At 38.7% G+C, this 20,505-nt stretch overlaps 2 protein-coding genes across 3 annotated transcripts in view; both read left to right on the top strand.

Moving 5' to 3' along the window:
- The first annotated feature begins 3,545 nt into the window (after positions 1–3,545).
- TEX30 (testis expressed 30) lies at positions 3,546–10,378 on the top strand. Of its 2 annotated transcripts, none has more exons than XM_058548452.1 (6): positions 3,546–3,628; positions 6,901–6,974; positions 7,463–7,693; positions 8,484–8,535; positions 9,105–9,310; positions 9,994–10,378. In XM_058548452.1, exons 2-6 carry the CDS (start codon positions 6,960–6,962, stop codon positions 10,165–10,167), a joined length of 678 nt encoding a protein of 225 aa, XP_058404435.1. In that variant the 5' UTR covers positions 3,546–3,628; positions 6,901–6,959; the 3' UTR covers positions 10,168–10,378. The 2 variants fall into 2 exon arrangements, with proteins under 2 accessions (XP_058404435.1, XP_058404434.1); XM_058548451.1 differs by lacking the exon at positions 3,546–3,628 and adding an exon at positions 4,011–5,277.
- Positions 10,379–10,456: 78 nt separating this feature from the next.
- The window catches only part of CCDC168 (coiled-coil domain containing 168), a 31,518-nt gene continuing 21,469 nt past the window's right edge, over positions 10,457–20,505 (top strand). Inside the window, exons 1-4 of the mRNA XM_058548453.1 lie at positions 10,457–10,554; positions 10,636–14,760; positions 14,888–14,921; positions 15,016–15,049. Coding sequence (XP_058404436.1) covers positions 14,530–14,760; positions 14,888–14,921; positions 15,016–15,049 — 299 coding nt within the window. The 5' untranslated portion in view covers positions 10,457–10,554; positions 10,636–14,529. The remainder of the gene's footprint in view (positions 10,555–10,635; positions 14,761–14,887; positions 14,922–15,015; positions 15,050–20,505) is intronic.

Genomic DNA, 20,505 nt, shown 5'->3' with positions numbered 1-20,505 from the left:
ACTGCATTATTTTATCAGATCTAATAAACTTCACTTGATTTTCTCAAATATAGTCATATTTGAAAATGACAGTATATCTTCTTTACTATATTTATAATCTTATTTATTTTCCATCCTTATTGCATTGACTGGGACTTCTAGCACAATGTTGAATAATTGTGATAACAAGCATTCTTATTTCAGATTTCAATGGTGTATTAGTCAGGATTCTCCAAAGAAACAGAACCAATGAGATGTGTGTATACAGAAAGAGAGATTTATTTTAAGGATTGCTCACACGATTATGGAGGATCCCAAGTCCAAAATCTGAGGTTCAAGTCTGAAGGGCATCAGGCTAGAAACCCAGGAAAGATCTATGTTGCAATTCAAGTCTGAAGGCTGTCTGCTGGCAGAATTCCCTCCTGCACAGGACAGGTCAGTCTTTTGTTCTGTTCAGGCCCTCAACTGATTGGATGAGTCCCACTCACATTATGGAGGGCAATCTGCTTTACTCAAAGTCCACTGATTTAAATGTTAATCTCATCCAACAACACCCTTACAGAAACATCCAGTGTAATGGTTGACCACATATCTGGACACCTTGGCCCAGCCAAGCTGACACATAAAATTAACCATCATGAATGGGAATTTATTCAACAAATATTTATCAAGTACCTAATATGTGCCAGGGAATAGGCTCTGGGAATATAGCAGTGAACAGTCACTGTCTCTTCTGGAAGAAGAATAAAAATAAACCAGTAAAAACATAAATAAACAAGATAATTATGGATTTGATAAATAAAAACAGTATTACAGAGAGAAAGTGGGGTGGGTGGTGGTGGCTACTTTTGATTGGGTGATCAAAGATGCTATTGATTTTTCACTGTTAAGCAAAATGTTCGTATAGTTTATGATAAACAACTACTATCAAGATAGTAAATTTTTGAAAAAAAAATTTTAAAAACTAAAATTTCAAATACTAACTTATTAAGAAAGAAAAGCATTAAATTTTATTCAATGCTTTCTACACAGCTATTTAAATATTCATGTTTTATTTTGCTTTGTTTTTGTTGCATTAATCCATAATGAATTACAGTAATAGTATTGTAATTTTGAAACATTATAAAAACTCCATGGTCATTATATATTATTACTTTAATCCATGGATGGATTAATTGTACTAATATTTAATTTAGGATATTTCAAACTATAGGCCACAGGCCAAATCTGGCCCACCACATGTTTTTGTACAGCCTGCAAGCTAGGAATGATTTTAACATTTTTTATATGGTTGAAACGATCAAGAATAATAATATTTCATGATGTGAAACATATAATATTCAAATTTTGGTGTCCATAAATAAAGTTTTGTATTAGTTTCCTATTGCTGCTGTAACAGACTACCACAAATTTAGTGGTTTAAAACAACATGAATTTATTCTCTTATGGTTCTGGAGGTTAGAGTCTGAAATCAGTGTTACTAGGGTAATAAAGTCCCAATAGGGCTAGTTTCTTCTGGAGCCTCTGAGGGGAGTATGCATTTATTTGCCTTTTCTGGCTTCTAGAGGTGCATTTCTTTTTCTTTTCTTTTTTTTTTTTTTTGGTGAGGAAGATTGGCCATGAGCTAACATCCGTTGCCAATCTTCCTCTTTTTGCTGAGGAAGATTGGCTCTGAGCTAACATCTGTGCCCATCTTCCTCTATTTTGTATATGGGATGCCACCATAGCATGGCTTGATGAGCGGTGCATAGGTCTGCACTCAGGATCCAAACCTGTGAACCCCGGGCTGCCAGAGCGTGTGAACTTAACCACTACGCCACTGGGCTGGCCCCTAGAGGTGCATTTCTTACATTTCTTGTCCTGTGGCCCCTTCTTTCATCTTCCCAGCCAGCAGTTTAGCATCTTCAAATTTCTGTTTCATCACATTGCCTTCTGTCTCTCTGAATGTTATAGCAGTATTATTCATAAGTCAAAAACCAAAAACAATCAAAATATTCACCAACTTGTGAATGGATAAACAAAATGTGGTTTATCCGTAAAATCTAATACTATTCAGCAATAAAAAGAAATGAGTTATAAGAAGGAACAAAGTACTATTACATGCTACAATATGGATGAATCTTGAAACCATTATTCTAAGTGAAAGAAACCAGACACAAAAGACCACATATTGTATAACTCCATTTGTATGAAACGCCCAGAAAAGGCAAATCTATAGAGATAGAAAGTAGGTTAGTGGTTGCCTAGAGTTAAGGGTAAGAACAGAGAGTAACTGCAAATAGTCACAGGTTTCTTTTTGGGGTGATAGAAATGTTCTTAAATTAGATGATGATGGTGGTTGCAAATGGTTGTAAATTTACTGAAAATCATTGAATTCTACTCTTAAAGTGAGTAGATTTTAAGGCATGTAAGTAAAGTTGTTCTACAAAGCACAGCTAGAAAATTAGGAGACAAGAAATGTTAATTAAGACTTTGTAATTCAGGAAAAAGCTTGAGATAAATGACAGTAAGTGGTTTTCTGGATTTTATTTCCTTAGATGTGCTATGACAGAAAAGATGGCAGTTACCAATCGCACTGGGCTTGGGGAAGATTCATTCATTCAAAAAATATTGATTTGCCAGGCATTATTCCATACACAGGAGATTCAGAAAAAAATAACAACAATGAAAAACCCCTGTCTTCATGAGGAGTTTACAGTCCAGAGAGGAGACAGATACGTTCATAGTATGTTAGTGACCAGAGTAGAAGAATAGGAAGTGTGGATGAGGTGATTAGGGAAGGCCTCGCTGAGAAAATGACATGTGAGTGAAGACGGCTAGCCACTGGCTTCTGTCCTAGTAGAGGGAACTGCCAGGACAAAAGCCCGGTAGTGGGGGCGTGTCTGGTGGGTTTGGGTGCGAGGATAGCAAAGACGCCCAGGTGCCTAGAGCTGAAGGAGCCAGGGAAAGGAGAACAGCAGGAAACAGAGAGCTAAGAGGTGAGGGACCGATCATATAAAACCTTGGTGGTCACTGTAAGGCCTTTGGCTTTGATTATGGGGAAAAGGGAAGTCTTTGGAAGGTGGCGGGCGGGTGTGTTTCAGCAGGGTCCCACTGGCTGCGGTGTTGGTAACGTAGCGAAGAGGTGGGGGCAAGGGTGGGAACAAGAGACCATTTAGCTGACTATTTCAATAATTCAGGCAAGGATGATGGTGGGGCTTGGACCCATCTGGTAGAAGTATGAGAAGTGACTGGAATCCATATACATTACAAATAGAGCCCAAACGATTGACGGATTGATCGCGGGGTGTGAGATAAAGCGAACAGAGTTGACCCCAGTTTTTTGACCTGCGCAACTATTGGAACGGAGTGGCTGGGATGGGTAAAGGGTCCAGAATGGAGTAAGTCGGGGTTGAGGCGGCGACTGGAAGTAGCTCCTTACCCACTGGTCGGTGGGCACACTCGGCCGGGTCACCGCGGGCAGAGGCGGGAAAACTCCCGCTCCCAGCGTGCCCCGCGCGCCGGCCCGCGCGCCCGGGGGCGGGGCCAGGGTGCGCATGCGCAGTCGCGGAACGTGCTGGCGGGTGCGGCGAGGCGGTCCCTTCGAGCGTGGTGGTTTGCTCCCTGAAGGGAGTGAGGGCGGTTAGGTCCCCGGCCACTCTCCTATCCGGTAAGTGCGGCGGCGGTTGGCGCCGCCACATGGGGGGACGGCTCCTCGAGAGAGTGCTGGCGGGAAGCGCGCCTCGCGGGCCCGCCTGAGGGGTTTGGGGCTCGCGGCCGTGACCCCTCAGGGGCTGTTGGTCGGCTCGTGAGGCGCTCGCTGGAAGTTCGGTGCCCGCGAGCACCGGCCGCTGGCGCGTCGTTCGGACGCCGGAGTGAGGGGCGTGCGGGCGGGGAGAGCCGGACGGGTCCAGCCTGGGTTGCACGAGCCGGTCCCGGCGGCTGGCCCGAAGCAGCCTCCGAGCTCCGAGGCGTGGCGGCGGGCCCTCGGGACGCGCCCGCCCGGCCCCGAGCCCGAGCGCCCGTGGAGCCGCTGAAACGATTCTCAGGGGCCGTTGAGTCCCAGGCTCCCGGAGACCTGCCTCGAATTTCTCCTGCGCCGTTCGGTGCGTGTCGTTGACCTGGCAGGTTTGCGACCCCCTGAAGACTTGAGCTCCTAACGTTTTGTTTGCCGCCGACCTCCAGCGTCCTGCTGCCGACGTAGCGGATAATCACAGGCGTCTCTCCGGTTGAGGGTTACGGAGCTTGTGGTGTTTTGACCCTTCGGCATAAGTGTGATCGCTGATTGCATTCTGAGTAGTAGCCTTGAAAGACCCTCTTGAAGGCTCGCGGTGGGGACGCTGCCAAATGCAGTGCAGAGACGGTCGAGGAATCGCCGCGGCGTCTCTAGGAGGTCGGCCGTGGTGTCTCCACTGGCAGTTGAAGACGTGGAGGCCGAGCCCGGCCAACCCTGCCCTCTCTGACTCCGGAGCCAGAGATGACGACCTAGACTGTCTAGAGCAGGTTGCGGTGGGAGTACATCCTGGAACGATTTCGGTGTTTCCCGTAGTCTAGAACGTGTGCACCGGTTGTGAAGGACAGACTGTTCCTCATGAAGTCTGGGAGGGAGTAGAGTTTTCCTGAGAAAACACACAGAGAAACAAGTTGTTGAGGAATAGGAGAGCATCCTAGGTTAAGACAGTGGGTTGAATACATGTGTCTCATTTTACTTCCTCCTGAAATGTCACTCAAATTGCAGGAAATGGATTTTTAAAAGACATAAGCCCACAAGGATGGAGGGAGTGGGAAAGGAAACAATAGCGATAAAATATTAGGTTCTAGAAAGCAAATGTCTTAGCAAGCCGCAGTGCAATTCTAAACCAGCAGCAGGGCGAACTGTGGAATAATTCTCTATAAACCACAGACCCTTCAAAATGCATAGAAACTGGCAGCACTGGACACCTTGGGCACTGGCGATGAAGGTAATGGTGCTGGGGACGTGGAGGGCTTAAATAAAGATGACTTAGGGGAAGTCTGTTTGAGAAGCAGATGTCCAGCTCTCCTTCCCCGTTGCACACTGTGGGGTGACTGCCTTTCTCCTGTTAGAAGACTGAGGCTATTCTCTTGAGAAGATAAAACAGGATCTTTGAACCAGGGCACCCCAGGCACAGTTAATTATGGGGCAGTGTTTATGAAAACAGGGACACTGAAGGCTGAAGTCCTTCATCCTCCATCTCCCACTCGAATCCCAGAACTTTTACAGCCAGACTAATAAGAGAATTCAGGCTCAAGCAAGAGAATTCTTCTACACACACGTTCACATATATGGAAAGATACACAGTAAGTTGATCACAGTGGTTGCTTCTGGGAAGAGAAAGGAACTCCATGGCTGGGGGAAAAGAATGTGAGGAGACTTAACTATTTACATTTTTGTTCTTTTAAAATTTTTACCATGTACATATATTACCTATTCAAAAAAATGTATTCCTTAAAAAAATTAATTGCAAATGAATATGCCCTTTGACACAGTAATTCCTCTCCCAGGAATTTATCTTATAGATACATCTACACACATGTGAAAATAATGTAAGGATGGTGCCACTCATTGCGATATTGCTTTAGCAAATTTGGAAACAATGTTCATTAATAGATGGTTGGTGAAATAAATTATGTACCGCCCTTCCTTGGTATAATCTGCAGCCATAAAAAAAATGAAAGAAGCTAGTTGTATGAAGAAAAGAGTAATCAAGATATATGTTAAGTTGGGGGAGATGTTTCAGAAAAATATATCACCAGAGTATAAAAAGAAAAAGGAGATGTGTGTGTGTGTGTATATATATATATAAAATATCTGGAAAGATATGCAAGAAGTGGGTACTATTGGTTGCCTTTGGAGAGGGGATCTGGATGGCAAGGCAAAAGTGGAATGAGGGAGACTTTTCACTGTATATTTTTGGTGCTTTTTGAATTTTGAACCATATTGTTATCTATTCAATGAATGAATGAATAAGGGTTAATGGGAAAAAATAGATGAATAATGGAGATCTTGATGTTGGTAATATCCTGAACAATAAAAGATCTCTTACAATAGGAAGGAATGCTGCATAACAACCCCCAATCTCAGTGGCTTACAACATTTCATGCTCTTGGTTCCTCAGGTCAACGTTTCATGGTTCTTCAGTGGTTTAGATCTTGGCTGGACTAAGCTGGACTCCAGACTTTAGTTTTGAGTTCAGATCTGCTCCATGTGTCTTCATTCTGGGACCTAGGTTGAAAAAACAAAAATACCTGGAGCATGCTTTTCTCATGGCTGAGGGTGAGAGTTGGAGAGGACTTCTGGAAATTCGCCATGCCTCAGCTGAGAAGTGGCACATTGAAACTTCTACATATATTTCACTAGTTAAAGTGAGTCACATAGCCAAGCCCAAAGCCAATAGGGTGGAGACGTACACTCTGCCTGCCTACTGGAAGGCTCTGCAAAGTCACATGACAGAGAGTGTGGATGTATACTTCTATTGCAGGGTGGCAAGAAGACTTGGGAATAAGAATCATGAAGGAAATGCGTTAATAGAAAGATGCTGTGAAATTAAGTTGAAGATGGTTGAGAATAAAGATGCTTAGAAAAAAAATACGTGTGTGTGTATATATATATATATATATATATATATATATATACGCCAAGATACAGCATTCTACTTTGATAAGAATTTTCTTAAGGCTTCCATGTCAAGGTATCACATTGGCTTTATCTTACATAACATCTGCCAGCTCCACACCTCGCCCTATAGCCAATTCTGAGTGCCCATAGGAACCTTGAAAATAATGAAATAAAGCACATGTAAAGGTACCAGTTCTTAGAGAAGTCATTTTAAATGTGTGCAGCTACTGAATGTGTTCATTCATGGTTCTTGTGTCATATCCATGTCTGCCAACCCACCTTTCACAACAGAATCTTCTTTTCAGGGAGATGTCCTTTGCTTCTCAGATGTAATGCACTCTAAGTTTGTTATTCAACAGTGAAAATGAGTCATACAGAGGTAATACATATTTTCATATGTTTTGCATCTTCAGAGTTCGTTTTTTTTTGTTTGTAGTCCTATGGCTCCAGAGTAATTTTCTTATTTTCAACTTGTACTATGAAAGACAGTGTAATATTAGTGGTTAAGAGTAAGGACTTTGGAGCAGACTGCCTGAGTTGGAATCCTAGCTAGTGGCTGTACAACTTTGGGCATGTTACGTACCCTGCTGTGCCTCAGTTTTCTCATCTATAAAATGGAGATAATAATAGTACTTGCCTCATAGAATTATTAGGGAGGTTAAATGACTTAATACATATACAGCACTTATAATAGTACCTGACACACAATAAGAACTTCTTAAATATTAGCTCTTATTAATATCAGTGCTTTTTATTTGGAGGCCATGACTTGAATCATGGGTCTCACAACACAAACATATATAGTTATTCAGTTGTCTGAATAGGCAAGGAAGTAATTTTTGATCCCTTTATTCTCTTGAATTCCAGGTTAAATTAAAAATACCTTTTGGAAATAAATTACTAGATGCTGTTTGTTTGGTACCTAACAAGAACTTAACATATGGAATAATTCTTACACATGGAGCGTCAGGAGATATGAATCTTCCTCATTTGATGTCACTGGCATCCCATCTTGCATCTCATGGTTTTTTTTGCCTGAGATTTACCTGTAAAGGCCTTAATATTGTACATAGAATTAAGGCATATAAATCAGTTTTGGTAAGAAAATTTCTTTATATTTACTTATAACAGGATTCTGTTTAAGATAAATTTTACTAGCAGTCACTTGGTTTAATTTAAAAATCTTTTAATGAGCATTCTTAGAAACTCAACAGTAGTGGTTTGTAGTTGAAGGCTGTGTAGTGGTCAGATTTCTCTTTTTTGCCATCAGTTAGTTTCCATGGAGATGAATGCTCACATCATAAATGTTCCTCCACAATACTGCCAAGGAAGCTACTTATGATGTAATTTTCTTAATGGAATTATATAACTTTAGAATATAGTTCTGGATATTTTGCCCACTATACCATGAATGTACAGATACAGCATAGTTTTCTGTGTATGTCGTTTAGAAACTAAAATCCCTGGATAAAACAAATCTGAAATTTCTTTTAATCCAAATTATTTCAAGTTTGTTAAGTTTTTCAGAACTTTAAATTAGATATTAGTATTATTAGTATTTTATATTAGTTGGAAGCTTTTACTGGCTTTTTTTTTTTAAACATAATTTGTTCTTTAAAAATATTTTAGTACTTGATTTTTTTTAGACAGGTAAAGTGATTTTTTGCTCACATATTTGCCTGTACTACCCAACATACGATTTGATAGTGAAGGCATGACCAGAAGAACAAAGAACTGGTTATCTCTTTCAAGAAGAATCCCATAAGATTTTGTGGTTGTCTTTGCAAAGATTTTCATACGTTTCAGTAACGATGAGAAATAAATGTTGGTTTTCCAGTGGAATATTTTATGGGAGAAGAATTGATAATTTTTTGGTGGATTTTTCTAGAATTACCTGAGGACCTCAGGAGAATACAGACTTGCAGGTGTTTTCCTTGGAGGTAAGTTGCAGTATTTGTGAATACTTGTTTTTAAATCTACTCATATTAATATAGGAATAGGTAATTGAGAATTAAAATTAATTGATGACAGGAAACTAATTTAGGATTTTTTTGTTTTGTTTTGGTATGTCACTTCCTTATATAATGTATATTCCTTATATAACTTGATATATAAGTATATCAAGGTACTTTATATATTTAAAGCAAATTTAAACCTCATACATATGTATTGTAACTTAAAGGTCTCTCTTTTTTGTTTATATCCCTGAATCACTCTCTCTCTCAAATGATTCCTTCGCAAGAATTGTCCTCACCTCTTTTAAGTATTCTTTAGAAAAATAATTCCTTTTTTTTTTTTCATTTGATTGAGGATTAGTTTTTAGCTCTTCATAAGGATATAGGTGTACATTATGTGTATTGCAACTTGTTAATTGCCATCTTTTGGAGTTAAGTGATTTGTTGATATACAAATATGATGAATGAACAGTAAATGAAGTCTAATTTGCCACATTATCACCACTACTTTATGTGAGTGTTTACATTTTAAACTGAATTTTAATTGTTTTTAGGTCGTTCAATGGGCTCACGAGCAGCTGCTTCTGTAATGTGTCATATTGAGCCAGATGATGCTGACGATTTTGTTCGAGGTCTCATTTGTATTTCTTATCCCCTGCACCATCCAAAGCAGCAGCATAAACTTAGAGATGAAGATCTCTTTCGTATAAAAGAACCTGTACTGTTTGTGTCAGGCTCAGCGGATGAAATGTGTGAAAAGGTGAATTATAACTTGCTGTTTGTGTGACTGAGAGAGAAAGAATGAGAGACAGAAATATCTTGGGAACAAGATGTTACCTGCAACATTCAGTCCCTTTAAAAGGATGCTTAGTTTTGTGCCTTAGTAACACTTTTGCTTTGGAGAACCTAAAAATAATAAGCATACTAACAAAATTTATCTCCCTGGAAAGAGAGTTGGTAAATGGATTAACTCTTATTTGGGAAATGAAAGATTAATATCTGAATCTTGTGATTTTGCGATTACTAGACTGTACATTTGGTTTATCATTTCAACATTCAAGCAGATTCTTCAATTTGTTATAAAATTGACTCTTGAGAAAAAGTTGGTAACTTGTAAATATTATTGAATATTAGTGTATTTCCCAACCATATAATTTCCTTGGGAAAAAATTTTTAGAAGAATTTTTTTGCTTGAATTTACTTAACTTTTTATCATCAATAATGAATACTTGATCTGTTCTGTGGTATTGCTGTATCTGAGAGACGTGGCATGCCACTTCTGTGCACATTTCCTTACATATTCCATTGCCTCAGAAGTAGTCTGTGGAGTAGGTATTGAATGAATATTTAGCAAATGGATCACAGTATAGGTGGGGCGGGAGAGAATCTTTACTAAACACCAATAGACCATTAGTCTAGTATCCTCTTCTTTTTTCCCTTTAGAACTTGTTGGAAAAAGTGGCACAGAAAATGCAAGCTCCTAATAAAATCCACTGGATTGAGAAGGCAAATCATTCCATGGCAGTGAAAGGACGGTCAACAAATGATGTTTTCAAAGAAATAAATACACAGATTTTGTTTTGGATTCAGGAAATCACTGAAATGGACAAGAAATAACTGTCTTTAGTTAAAAGCCATGTTATTTTGAATACAAATACAGTTAATTTGACAAGGAATAGCATACCTCTCAGCATTATGAGATATATTTCAGACTAATGTTCTTATTGTTCAGCCATTTTTAAAACACGTTTTAATTGTGAAGTTAATGTCTTTTACAAAGTGTCTTTTGAAAGCACTGTTATAGTTGTATAAAGATGATGTACAAATATTGAAGGTGGTCTAAATATAATTTATTTTCATTAATATAGTTAAATTTTGAAAAAAAATTAAACATTTGAATTTTACAACGCAACTTTTGTCTTACTGCTGTGCAACTGAGAAAGTACTCTAATTTTGCAGAGCAGTGTCATCTTTGAAAAAGGAAAACTACTTGGGGCCAGCCCTGTGGCCCGGTGGTTTGGTTTGGTGCGTTCCACTTCAGTGGCCTGGGGTTCACAGGTTCGGATCCTGGGCGCGGACCTGCAGCACTCATCAGCCATGCTTTGGCAGTGACCCACATACAAAATGGAAGACGGGCACAGATGTTAGTTCAGGGCTAATCTTCCTCAAGCAAAAAAAAAAAAAAAAAGGAAGATTGGCAACAGATGTTAGCTCAGGGTGATTCTTCCTCAGCAAAAAAAAAATGGAAAAGAACACTAACTTTACTATAGTAAATTTAGTCAGTTTTATAGAATGTACACATCTGTTCACCTAATCTTTTAATAAATCTCAAAGGATAGGAATGAGGATGCGTTTTCAAATATGGGGACTCTGAACATTGTTTTTAGAATGAAGTAACAACTTTCATTCAAGAAATAGTGAAGCCCTGTTATAGGTTAAGCCTCATTAGGTTTGAAAGATGAGTAAACACTTGGAGCTTAAATATGGTGGGGCAGCTTAATGTCTAGACCTCTCTCTGATTAACGGGAGAATGAAATAAGGACTAAAGAGTGGGACTAACATCTGTGCTGTATCTAAGCAGGGTTAGAGCACTTAATTTTGCCTTGGGAAGTTCAGGTATCACCTGGACTGGACTTGGATGGTATCGAGTTATATATTAAAAACATAGTTTATTTCCCATAAAGGCCACAACATGTGATGAGGCTGATATTTAGATATAGATAAGTTTGTAGTGAGGAGTGGTTTTCTATAATAAGAAATTAACTCCTTTCCCTGATTTTTCTACTGCTCTAATGTTAGGCCCTTCAGACGGCCCCAGGGTAGCCTGGGCAGCTTGATTTTTGAGGTCCCTCCTTCCTTCTGTTCTGTTGGAGCCAATGGATTTTAATTATTTGTTATTTTTTCTAAATAGTGCATAAAGAATGAAAATCCAGATAACAATGTCCAAATTGTTTATATTATAGAATGACATCGGGTACAGCTACAAAATCAAAATTGTTATGTCATTCAGTGTATGATAGTACTTTTGGACTAAATATCTTGAACAAGGCCTAAATTTTTAAAAATAGCATATAATTAATACCTAACATTTGAAATTTTAAAATAAGACATATAAAAATATAAACATAAAAAATATCCAGAGCTGACAAATATAATCATAGTCTATTAACAAGTAAAAATGAATTGGGAAATATTAATATTGTAAACCATAAGTAAAACTAATGAGAAAAAGGAAAATACAAAAGAAAACTTATTATAAGGCAGACCATAATATAAAAGTACAATGAAGAAATAGATTTAAAACTTTACTAACCAGGCTATGTAGTTATAATATTCAAGTTTTCAAATTAAACTATAGGCATAATATGGATGACCACTCAAAGGTACTACTTCAAATATAGAGATAATGTAGAAGCTCATTTGAAGTTGATTTTTCTGTGAGTTGTCTATAAGAAACTACTGTTCCTGATTGATGCAATGGCTTGTCATTTGAGAACTGTACACAGCCGTGGGTGGGGAACATATAACTCCTAGAGAAAGATATGAGTGATATCTCTAAGGCTGAAATGAATGTTCGTGAAAAGGTCCCATTTGCTCCACTGCACAGGTTTGCCACAATTTGCAGGGAGAATGTGCAACCCCTTCAAATTTGAGATTATGGTCAGAGCTATCCTGGCGCCTCCTCTGGAGGCCCGTGTTAATGGTACGACTACTCACCTAGACCAGTGGTTCTCAACTGCAAGTGGGTTTGCCCCCTAGGGGAGACTTGACAATGTCTGGAGACATTTTTGGTTCTTAGACTGGGGGTGCTACTTTGAGTGGTCATCCATATTATGCCTATAGTTAGTTGTTCAGTGCCTTATTCATTATTTAATAAATATTTGTTGTATTGAACTAATATTTACAGAAGGAGGATTTATAACCATTATGAGCAACCTCTGGTTTTACATTGCTATTTTATACACCTATTGGCACTTTTTTCTGATACATAAAGAACAAAAACCTAGTTCACAATGTCCAAATAGTTCAAAAAATGTGACATTGGTAGATAAAATAGATTTTTTAAAACTAATAGAATTGTTATCTGAGTGTTTTCTTGTAGTGTCTATATTACTGTTACTAATGGGATTTCTCTGGTGTTCCTTATTTTTTGTCTTCGTGATTTTAAAAAATAAATCTAGTTTAGCATTTATTTTTTATGCTGCGCAGTTGAGATTGACATAGAAGGGTTTCTAGTGCAAAAGATGGAAGCGTCCACACTGAAAACTAGGTAATTATACTGTTATTAGTAGGCAAGTACATAAGTAACCAGCACGACAAAGCCCTGGAGGGGGATACTCTTTACCTCTATGCGAGCTTAAGCCATCAGCAGGAGTGATACACAGAAGTCCCTTTTCAGTTCTTATAAGAGCTATTCTGTAGCGTACTAATTAGGGATTCAGTGCCATAAAGCTCTGAAAGATCTAAGGAACTAGAGAGTTATTAAAACATTGAATCCCCTTTAAGGTAGTTAACATTAAATGAAGTAGAGAATGTCTGCCATCAGGCAAGAGAAATTGTGTATTTTGCCAGCTGCATTAAATTTTTGGAAAAACCCAGCAGAATAAAATCATCCAGATTGTATATGTGGGTGGGGTCAGAGAAGAGAGTGTATTCATCCAAGAAAAATTCAGAGGAATTGCTAAAGTTTCTTTTAAAACTAATGAATTCCTACCATGCATTCTAGAGGGCTATCTTTTGCAAAGAAACCCCAAGATTACAGTTAAATCTAAATAAAGATTGTAAATACCTGTAGGCTATGGTCCAGTAGACTGGAAGACTGCAAACTCTGACACTTAGGATGTGTCATTGATCTCATTATCTCCATCCAATATTCAGGGAAAGTAAGAGATCAATAAATCTTTCTTGCACTCAGTTAAACTTATGTGACAGAGGAGGCCTAAACAGTTAACTCTGGTATAAAGAATAATACTTCTTTCCTCAACCCACCTTGAATAAGCAAAGGCAAAGTATTAATTATGTCTTCAAAGGGAAAGTGCTGTAAATCCAAGGTAGTGTTAACATTTTCATTGATAGTCCAGACTTTCTTGTCTACTTGTGATTAAACTACTCTCTAGACTTTGAAGGAAAGTGAGCAGTACTTAGATCTGGCTCTGCCCCACCCTAATTCTGACATCAGGAAGGGTCACAAGTGGCTGGTCCGTGGAATCACTAGAGACAGGGTGAAAAGGAAATTCACCAGGAGACCATTCCAAAATCTAACTTTGGTTTTCGGCATAACATTAGGTTGTTGAAGAAGAACATTGCCAACAGGCCCTTCTGGCAAAAAGAAATATAAAATGAGGTGTTCTATTTTAAGAAAAAATAGGCCCATAAAAGACAAGCTATCGTGTGTCCTACATAGCGACAATGAGACATATTAAAAAAATTATTTGGTATTTATCTGAAATTCAAATTAAACTGGGACATCTAGTTTTTTTTCCTTTCTAAATCTGGCAACCCTATATTCATATATTCCTGATCACAAAGAAGTGTAATATACACTATTCTGGTGGTAATAGAAAATGGTTACGTCCAATTCAAGTTTGTTCTACATTTTTTGAATTACAAGGCAGTGATAACCCAACTGTGCTAAGGGATTGTTTATAGAATTGTGAAATTAATACAGGATTATTGTAAAATTTTTAATTAAAAAACTACTCACAGCACCATATATGTCTCACCAAGGAACTTTCATTATTGCTGAAGTAAGTTGGTATGAGCTCAGTTAAATACCCACTATGACACGTACCTCACTTGACTTAGGCCAAGAACAGTCATTGCTGCGCTTGATAAGACATTGAGTGGCACTGGAAATTTTTTTCTGGCAGAGCATTGCATGTGGTTATGAGATGGGCATACCACCTTTTTGTGTTTTGGGGCATCTGAAATCGAGGACTTCAGAATGAGACATCAATCTATTTCACATACTACATAATAATGTTGAAGCAATTTTATTTCTTTAAAAAAGCACTACAGGATGGATTAGAAGATAATACATTTTTGACATTATGGGACCTTCTAGAGTCCTGGATTTCTCAAAATGATTGGATAGCAGTCTTCTTTATAGTTTTCCTAGGAATTATTTTTGAGATAGTACTCATAAAGATTTGTACATCCTTTCAAAAGAAGCCTACGCTTGCAGAAAAGGGTAGTTCACATGCCCAGGAGGTAAGAACAAATGGTTGATTTCCTTCTTCCCTATTTCTCAAAATCACACATAAGAATAACTTATAAAGTTGTGGAACCTTGATATTTGGCTTACTCCTCTAACATTTTGTTGTTTCCCTTGAAATAGAAGGAAGACAGTTGCCTGAAAAGCACGAAATTTGGTAAATATACAATTTCATATTTTAATATAAAACTTGTTCAGCCTGAGCTTTTCCCATTGGTGCTCTGACTTTTTTTATTCCCATTTATCTCTAGATAATTGGTCAATTCATTCATCTTCAGAAGAAAGGTAAGTGATATTTTTTGAAATTAAATGAAATAGGTTGGTTTTGTTTTTTCAAAATTGCGTTCACATCTGAATAACAGAGAAGGGTTTCCCCATATATATAGAGGACCACGGTTGCTCAACGTCATAATTCAATCTAGCATTGATTTTAAATGGTCACTCTGTTCCAAGCTGTGTTAGTGGCTTTTCATATATTATTGAAAGTATCCTTCCGGGTAGGTAGTATTATTACTGTTTTTACAGATGAGGAAAATAAAGCTTAGAGAGATTAAATAATTTGTTTCCCTACTTCAACCTCTCTCTCTAGTACACACAAAGACATAGGAAACATCAGTTCTGATAATTCAACTGAAAAAATATTTATTTAGCAGCTACTGTGATCCAAGCAAACCCCTAGCTAGGTGCTGCAGGAATGATATGAAAGGAATTTATACAATCAATTCATCAGCATACTAAAGATATATCAGTGTTAGGGATTAAACACTGACAACACTAATCTTGTTGCTATCAATGTTTTAATTGTTTTCATCAAAATCCATTTAACAATCATTAGATATCTACTATACAGTGGATACTGTGTTTGATACTGGAATACAAACAATAAGATAGACACTGTTCTCAAGAAGTTTATAAGTTTCTATTCTTGTGGAAGAGACATGTACATTAAGAATGATTGCCTTGTAGTATGGTAACACAGTGACAGAAATACTATGGGCATATTTAGGAGATACCTAAGCCAGCAAGAGGTGTTGGAGATAGCTTCATGAAGAAGGTTATGCTGGAGCTGAATTTTAAAGGATGAGTGAAAATTAGCCAGAAAAAGACAGCAGGTTAAGAGGATAAGAAAGGCATTCCAGGACATGAGCTGAAGCAAGGAAATAAGAAACAGCAGGGTATATGCAATAAATTATGATTATTTCAAAGTTGTTGGAATGCTAAGGTTGAGTCAGGGAGTAGTGGGAGATGAATGTGAAGAGGCAGGCAGGAGTCAGATCATGAAGGGCTTTCTATACCCTGTTAAGAAGCTTGGATTTTATTCTGAGGATAGTTAGTAGCCAGTGATGGTGGTTAAGCACAAGAGTGACACGGTTTTGTATTACAGCTAGATCACTAGTAGCTGTGTGGAGAATGAATCTGACAATTACTTGACTTTAATTTCTTTCATTTGTCAGGTATAAAGGGGCTTTATTCATTTAATCTGGTTGCTCTATTTTCATAGCAACTCTAGTTGTAAGGTGGGTGTCATGGGAAGCAGTAACAATATCTGGAGGTATGAGTAAGTAGAAGCCTGGCCAGGGCTGGTTGGGAACAGGAACGCCAGTGCAAACTAGAGCACCTAAGTAATTCAGTCAGAGTAAGTGTTTATCCAGAAGTCAACTGGACAGACGAAGAGACAGTGTTTGAAATATACAGGGGTCAGATGTGCACTGTGACTGAAGGTTCACATATAATTAAAAACCAGAGGATTTTATAGGCAAGAGAGGAAGCCACAAGAAGCAATGGGGAGAAAAGGATTTTTAGCTTCATAGTCAAGGTGACCCCAAGAGTTTCCCTATCCCTGTGTGCCATTATTCCATTCCTGCTTAGGTGGGATTTAATCCTTAGGTGGCACCTGTCTAGGAGGCCTTAGGGGAGAGTAATTGAGAAGAAGAGATTGAGAGGGTGGTGTTGAGGGAAAAGGATTAGGGAAGAGATATGGCCCCTCTGGTGGCAGCATATTGTGGTGAAAAAACAAGGTTTTCAATTTAAAAAGGTTTAGGTTTATATCATAGTTCTGCCTCTTAATAATGGCATGGTCTTGGCAAATGACTTAAACTCATTATACCTCCATTTCCTTACTTTCAAAATAGCATCTAGAAGAATTACCTCTTAGGAATATCATGAAGATTAGTTAAAATTGTATGTATAACAAAGCAAAAAATATTTTACCCTGGCACTAGAAATCCTTTTTGGGACAGAACTGTATTTCAGAGAGCATCTTACATTATTTTGAAATAAAAGGGCTTGAATATTGGTAGAAGCTCAAGCATCAAAATGATTAAAGTGTACCACATCAGAGACTGAGTGGATTTTGTCTTGCTTATAAGATGGGAGGGAAGAGAAAGGTGGAGGGGTGGGGAGAGAAGAGAGAGGAACAGGTGAAATGGTGTGAGGCTCAGGACTGAATGGCATAAAGGGTGTCAAGGGATGAGACCACCACTCAGTATCTGGAATCAGAGAGAGCTGTGCTGTCCAGGCATAGTCTCAGTGAGCAAAGCAAACTGCTGATCTTACATCAGTTGAGTTTTGGGGAATGAATAGTTTCAGGGTTGACCTCAGCCTTAGAAGTATGTTCCTGGGAGTCTGCCACCAATTACCTGACTTTCAAAGCTTGAAGCTATCACCAACTAATTGGTTTCAGAAGCGTGTTTCCTGAAGCCAGTTATCATTAGTAGATAAAATTGTTTAAAAGCAGATTTGGTGTTTATTTGTCATTATGACTATAGGACTATACTATGACTATATGCCATTGATTGATTTGATTTACAACCACTTCTGGTACTTACTTGTTACCATGGCTATAGAACTATCAGTCTTTTCCTAGGAGTGTGGGGAGTTCTTCTCAAATTTTCAAAGGTCGGTTGAGGTTCTCAGGTGGGGAGAGGCCAAAGGACACTTCAAAAATAGAGAGACATGCCTAATGTTTAAGTGGGAGTTGTTTGTATTGCTGTAATCAACTCCCTTCTATTTCTGCCTCCAACTTTTTATTAATGTCAGCTACATGTATGAGTGGTTTGTGTATGTGGATTTTTTTCCCCCTCATTGAACTTGAGGAAAGGGTTCAGTTGTAAGTCTGGCTCAGAGTATTGTGAATGAGGGTTAGCAATCAGAAACCTAGAGGCAAAGATGACCATTCAGCAAGTATTTACTGAGGGCCTATGTGCCAGGCATTGTTCTAGGCCCTTGAGATACATTGGTGAACAAAACAGACAACGATTCCTACCTTACATTTTAGCTGGAGGGGAGTCTGATGATAAACAATAAGATGGTGAATAAATAAATTATATAATATGTCAGAAGGTGGTAAGTTTTTATGGTAAAACAAAAGAGAATAGGGTAAGAGGAATCAGGGTGCCAGTAGTAGGGGAGGAGAGGTAGGTTTCAATAGATATGTAGGATTTGAGTAAAGCTTTGAAGAGATGAGGGAGTTAACTAAACAGATATGGTAGAAGAGTGTTCCAGACAAGGGGAGCAACTAGAGCAGAAGCCCCAAGGCGGGGGGTGGGGGTATGTGCCTAATGTTTGAGGAACAGTAAGAAGACCAAGATGGCTGATGCAGGGACGTGGGGTGACATACAGGGATGAGGTCAGAGAAGTAATAGGCGACCAGATCACGGTTGGGCCTTGTAGGCCATGCTAAGGACAGTGCTTTTACTCTGAGTAACAATGGGGAATTATTGTAGAGTTTTGCACAGGAGAATGATATGTTCTGTCATATATTTTTAAAGGATTATTCTGCCTGCTGTGTTGAGAATAGACTATATTTGGTCAAGGTTCTAAGCAGATGGCAGGCTATTGCAAGTCATCCAAGTGAGAGATAAAGGTGACTTAAACCAGGGTAGTAGCAGTGGAGGTGAGGAGAAGTGGTTGGTTTCAGGATGTACTTAGAAAAGTAGAGCTAACAGGGTGTGAATGTGAGAGAGTGGAGGCAAAGATGACTCCAAGATTTTTGGCCTGAGCCGGGAGAAAGATGCAGTTTTCATCAACTGAGATGAAAGCTGTGGGTGGAGCAGGTTTTGATGGGGAGATCAGGAATTTTGTTTTGCATTTGTTGAATTTGAGATGTCGCTTAGACATCCAATAGAGATAGTAAGTAGTTTGGGAGAGATGTCTGGTAGAGATAATAAGTTTGGGGGTTGTTGGCATATAGACAGTATTAAAAGCCACAAGAGAAGATGAGATTACATAGGGATTGTGAGAAGGGAAGAGGACTTAGACATCCAATAGAGATAGTAAGTAGTTTGGGAGAGATGTCTGGTAGAGATAATAAGTTTGGGGGTTGTTGGCATATAGACAGTATTAAAAGCCACAAGAGAAGATGAGATTACATAGGGATTGTGAGAAGGGAAGAGGAGCAAGGATTGAACCCTGGGGCACTTCAAAGAGGTCAGGAAGAAGAGGAGGAACCAGCAAAGGAGACTAAGAGGGAGCTACCAGTGAGTTAGGAGGAAAACCAGACCTGGAGGTTCACCAACTGGAGAATATGTAGAGCGGGAAAGACAAATAGGTATACAAGGTATACAAGATAGGTATCAATATCCCTTATGAATGTGGATGCAAAACCCTCAACAAAATAAACCAAACCCAGCAGTATATTGAAAGGATTATACACCATGACTAAGTAGGATTTTTCCCAGGAATGCAACGTTGGTTCAATATATGAAAATTATCTAGCATTTTTTATTATGTTTAAAATCACAATATTACATGGTTGAAATATCTGTCTTGCATTTCAGCTTTCCTCTTTTTTTCCTGAAATGTGCAAAAATTAATGCTTTTTGTGTATGTTTTCACTATTTGTTCAACTTTCCTAAGTGAATAATCATACTCTTGTCCTGATGAAATGTTATCCTAATTATGTCTGGATACTGCTATAACTTGTTGGGGGTCACTTGATTCCCCATAATGCTTGTACATCCTACCTGTATCAGTTAGGATATTTTAATTCTCAAGTAACAGAAAACAATGATTTAAACTGGCGTACTAAGAAAAGAATTTATGATATCATATAATAGGAAATTTTGAGGTAGAATTGGCTGCATAATTGGTTGCTGCAGTGGCCTAACAACTTAATTAAGGTCCTGTATCGCTCCCTTTGCCTTTTCAAAATTTTTCTTTAGTAATAAGGACAGACCTTGTTACCAAAGGTAATATAATACTAAAGGTAATAGATGTAATTGCCAGAGTTCTCCAGAGAAACAGAACCAATTGAAGATAGGTAGATGGATAGATAGATAGATAGACAGATAGATGTAAGAGAAGATTTATTATAGGAATTGGCTCACATGGTTATGGAGGCTGAGAAGTCCCATGATCTGCCCTCTGCAAGCTGGAGAACCAAGAAAGCCAGTAGTATAATTCAGTCCAAGGCAGAAGGCCTGGGGTTGGGGGTGCAGCACTGGTGTAAGTCCCAGAGTCCAAAGGCCTGAGAACCAGAAGCTCTGATATCCAAGGGCAGAGGATGGATGTTCCAGCTCAAGAAGAGAGGAGGAGAATTTGCTTTCTTCTGCCTTTTTGTTCTATTCGGGCCCTCAATGGATTGGATGATGCTTGCCCACATTGGTGAGGGCATATCTTCTTTACTCAGTCTACTGATTCAAATGCTAATCTCTTCCTGAAACACCCTCACAAACAAACCCAGAAATAATGTTTTCCTAGCTCTCTGGGCATCCCTCAGCCTACTCAAGTTGACACATAAA

Source organism: Diceros bicornis, chromosome 9 (assembly GCF_020826845.1).
Source record: "Diceros bicornis minor isolate mBicDic1 chromosome 9, mDicBic1.mat.cur, whole genome shotgun sequence".
In the NCBI taxonomy this organism is placed as follows: domain Eukaryota; kingdom Metazoa; phylum Chordata; class Mammalia; order Perissodactyla; family Rhinocerotidae; genus Diceros; species Diceros bicornis.
Note: the sequence above shows the minus strand (reverse complement) of the source record. Positions and strands in the feature narration are given on the sequence as shown.

Coding starts and splice junctions, on each gene's coding strand:
- TEX30 (XM_058548452.1), top strand. Junction 7,694..8,483: donor AGGCATATAAATCAGTTTTG/GTAAGAAAATTT, acceptor GGATTTTTCTAG/AATTACCTGAGGACCTCAGG. Junction 8,536..9,104: donor TGCAGGTGTTTTCCTTGGAG/GTAAGTTGCAGT, acceptor AATTGTTTTTAG/GTCGTTCAATGGGCTCACGA.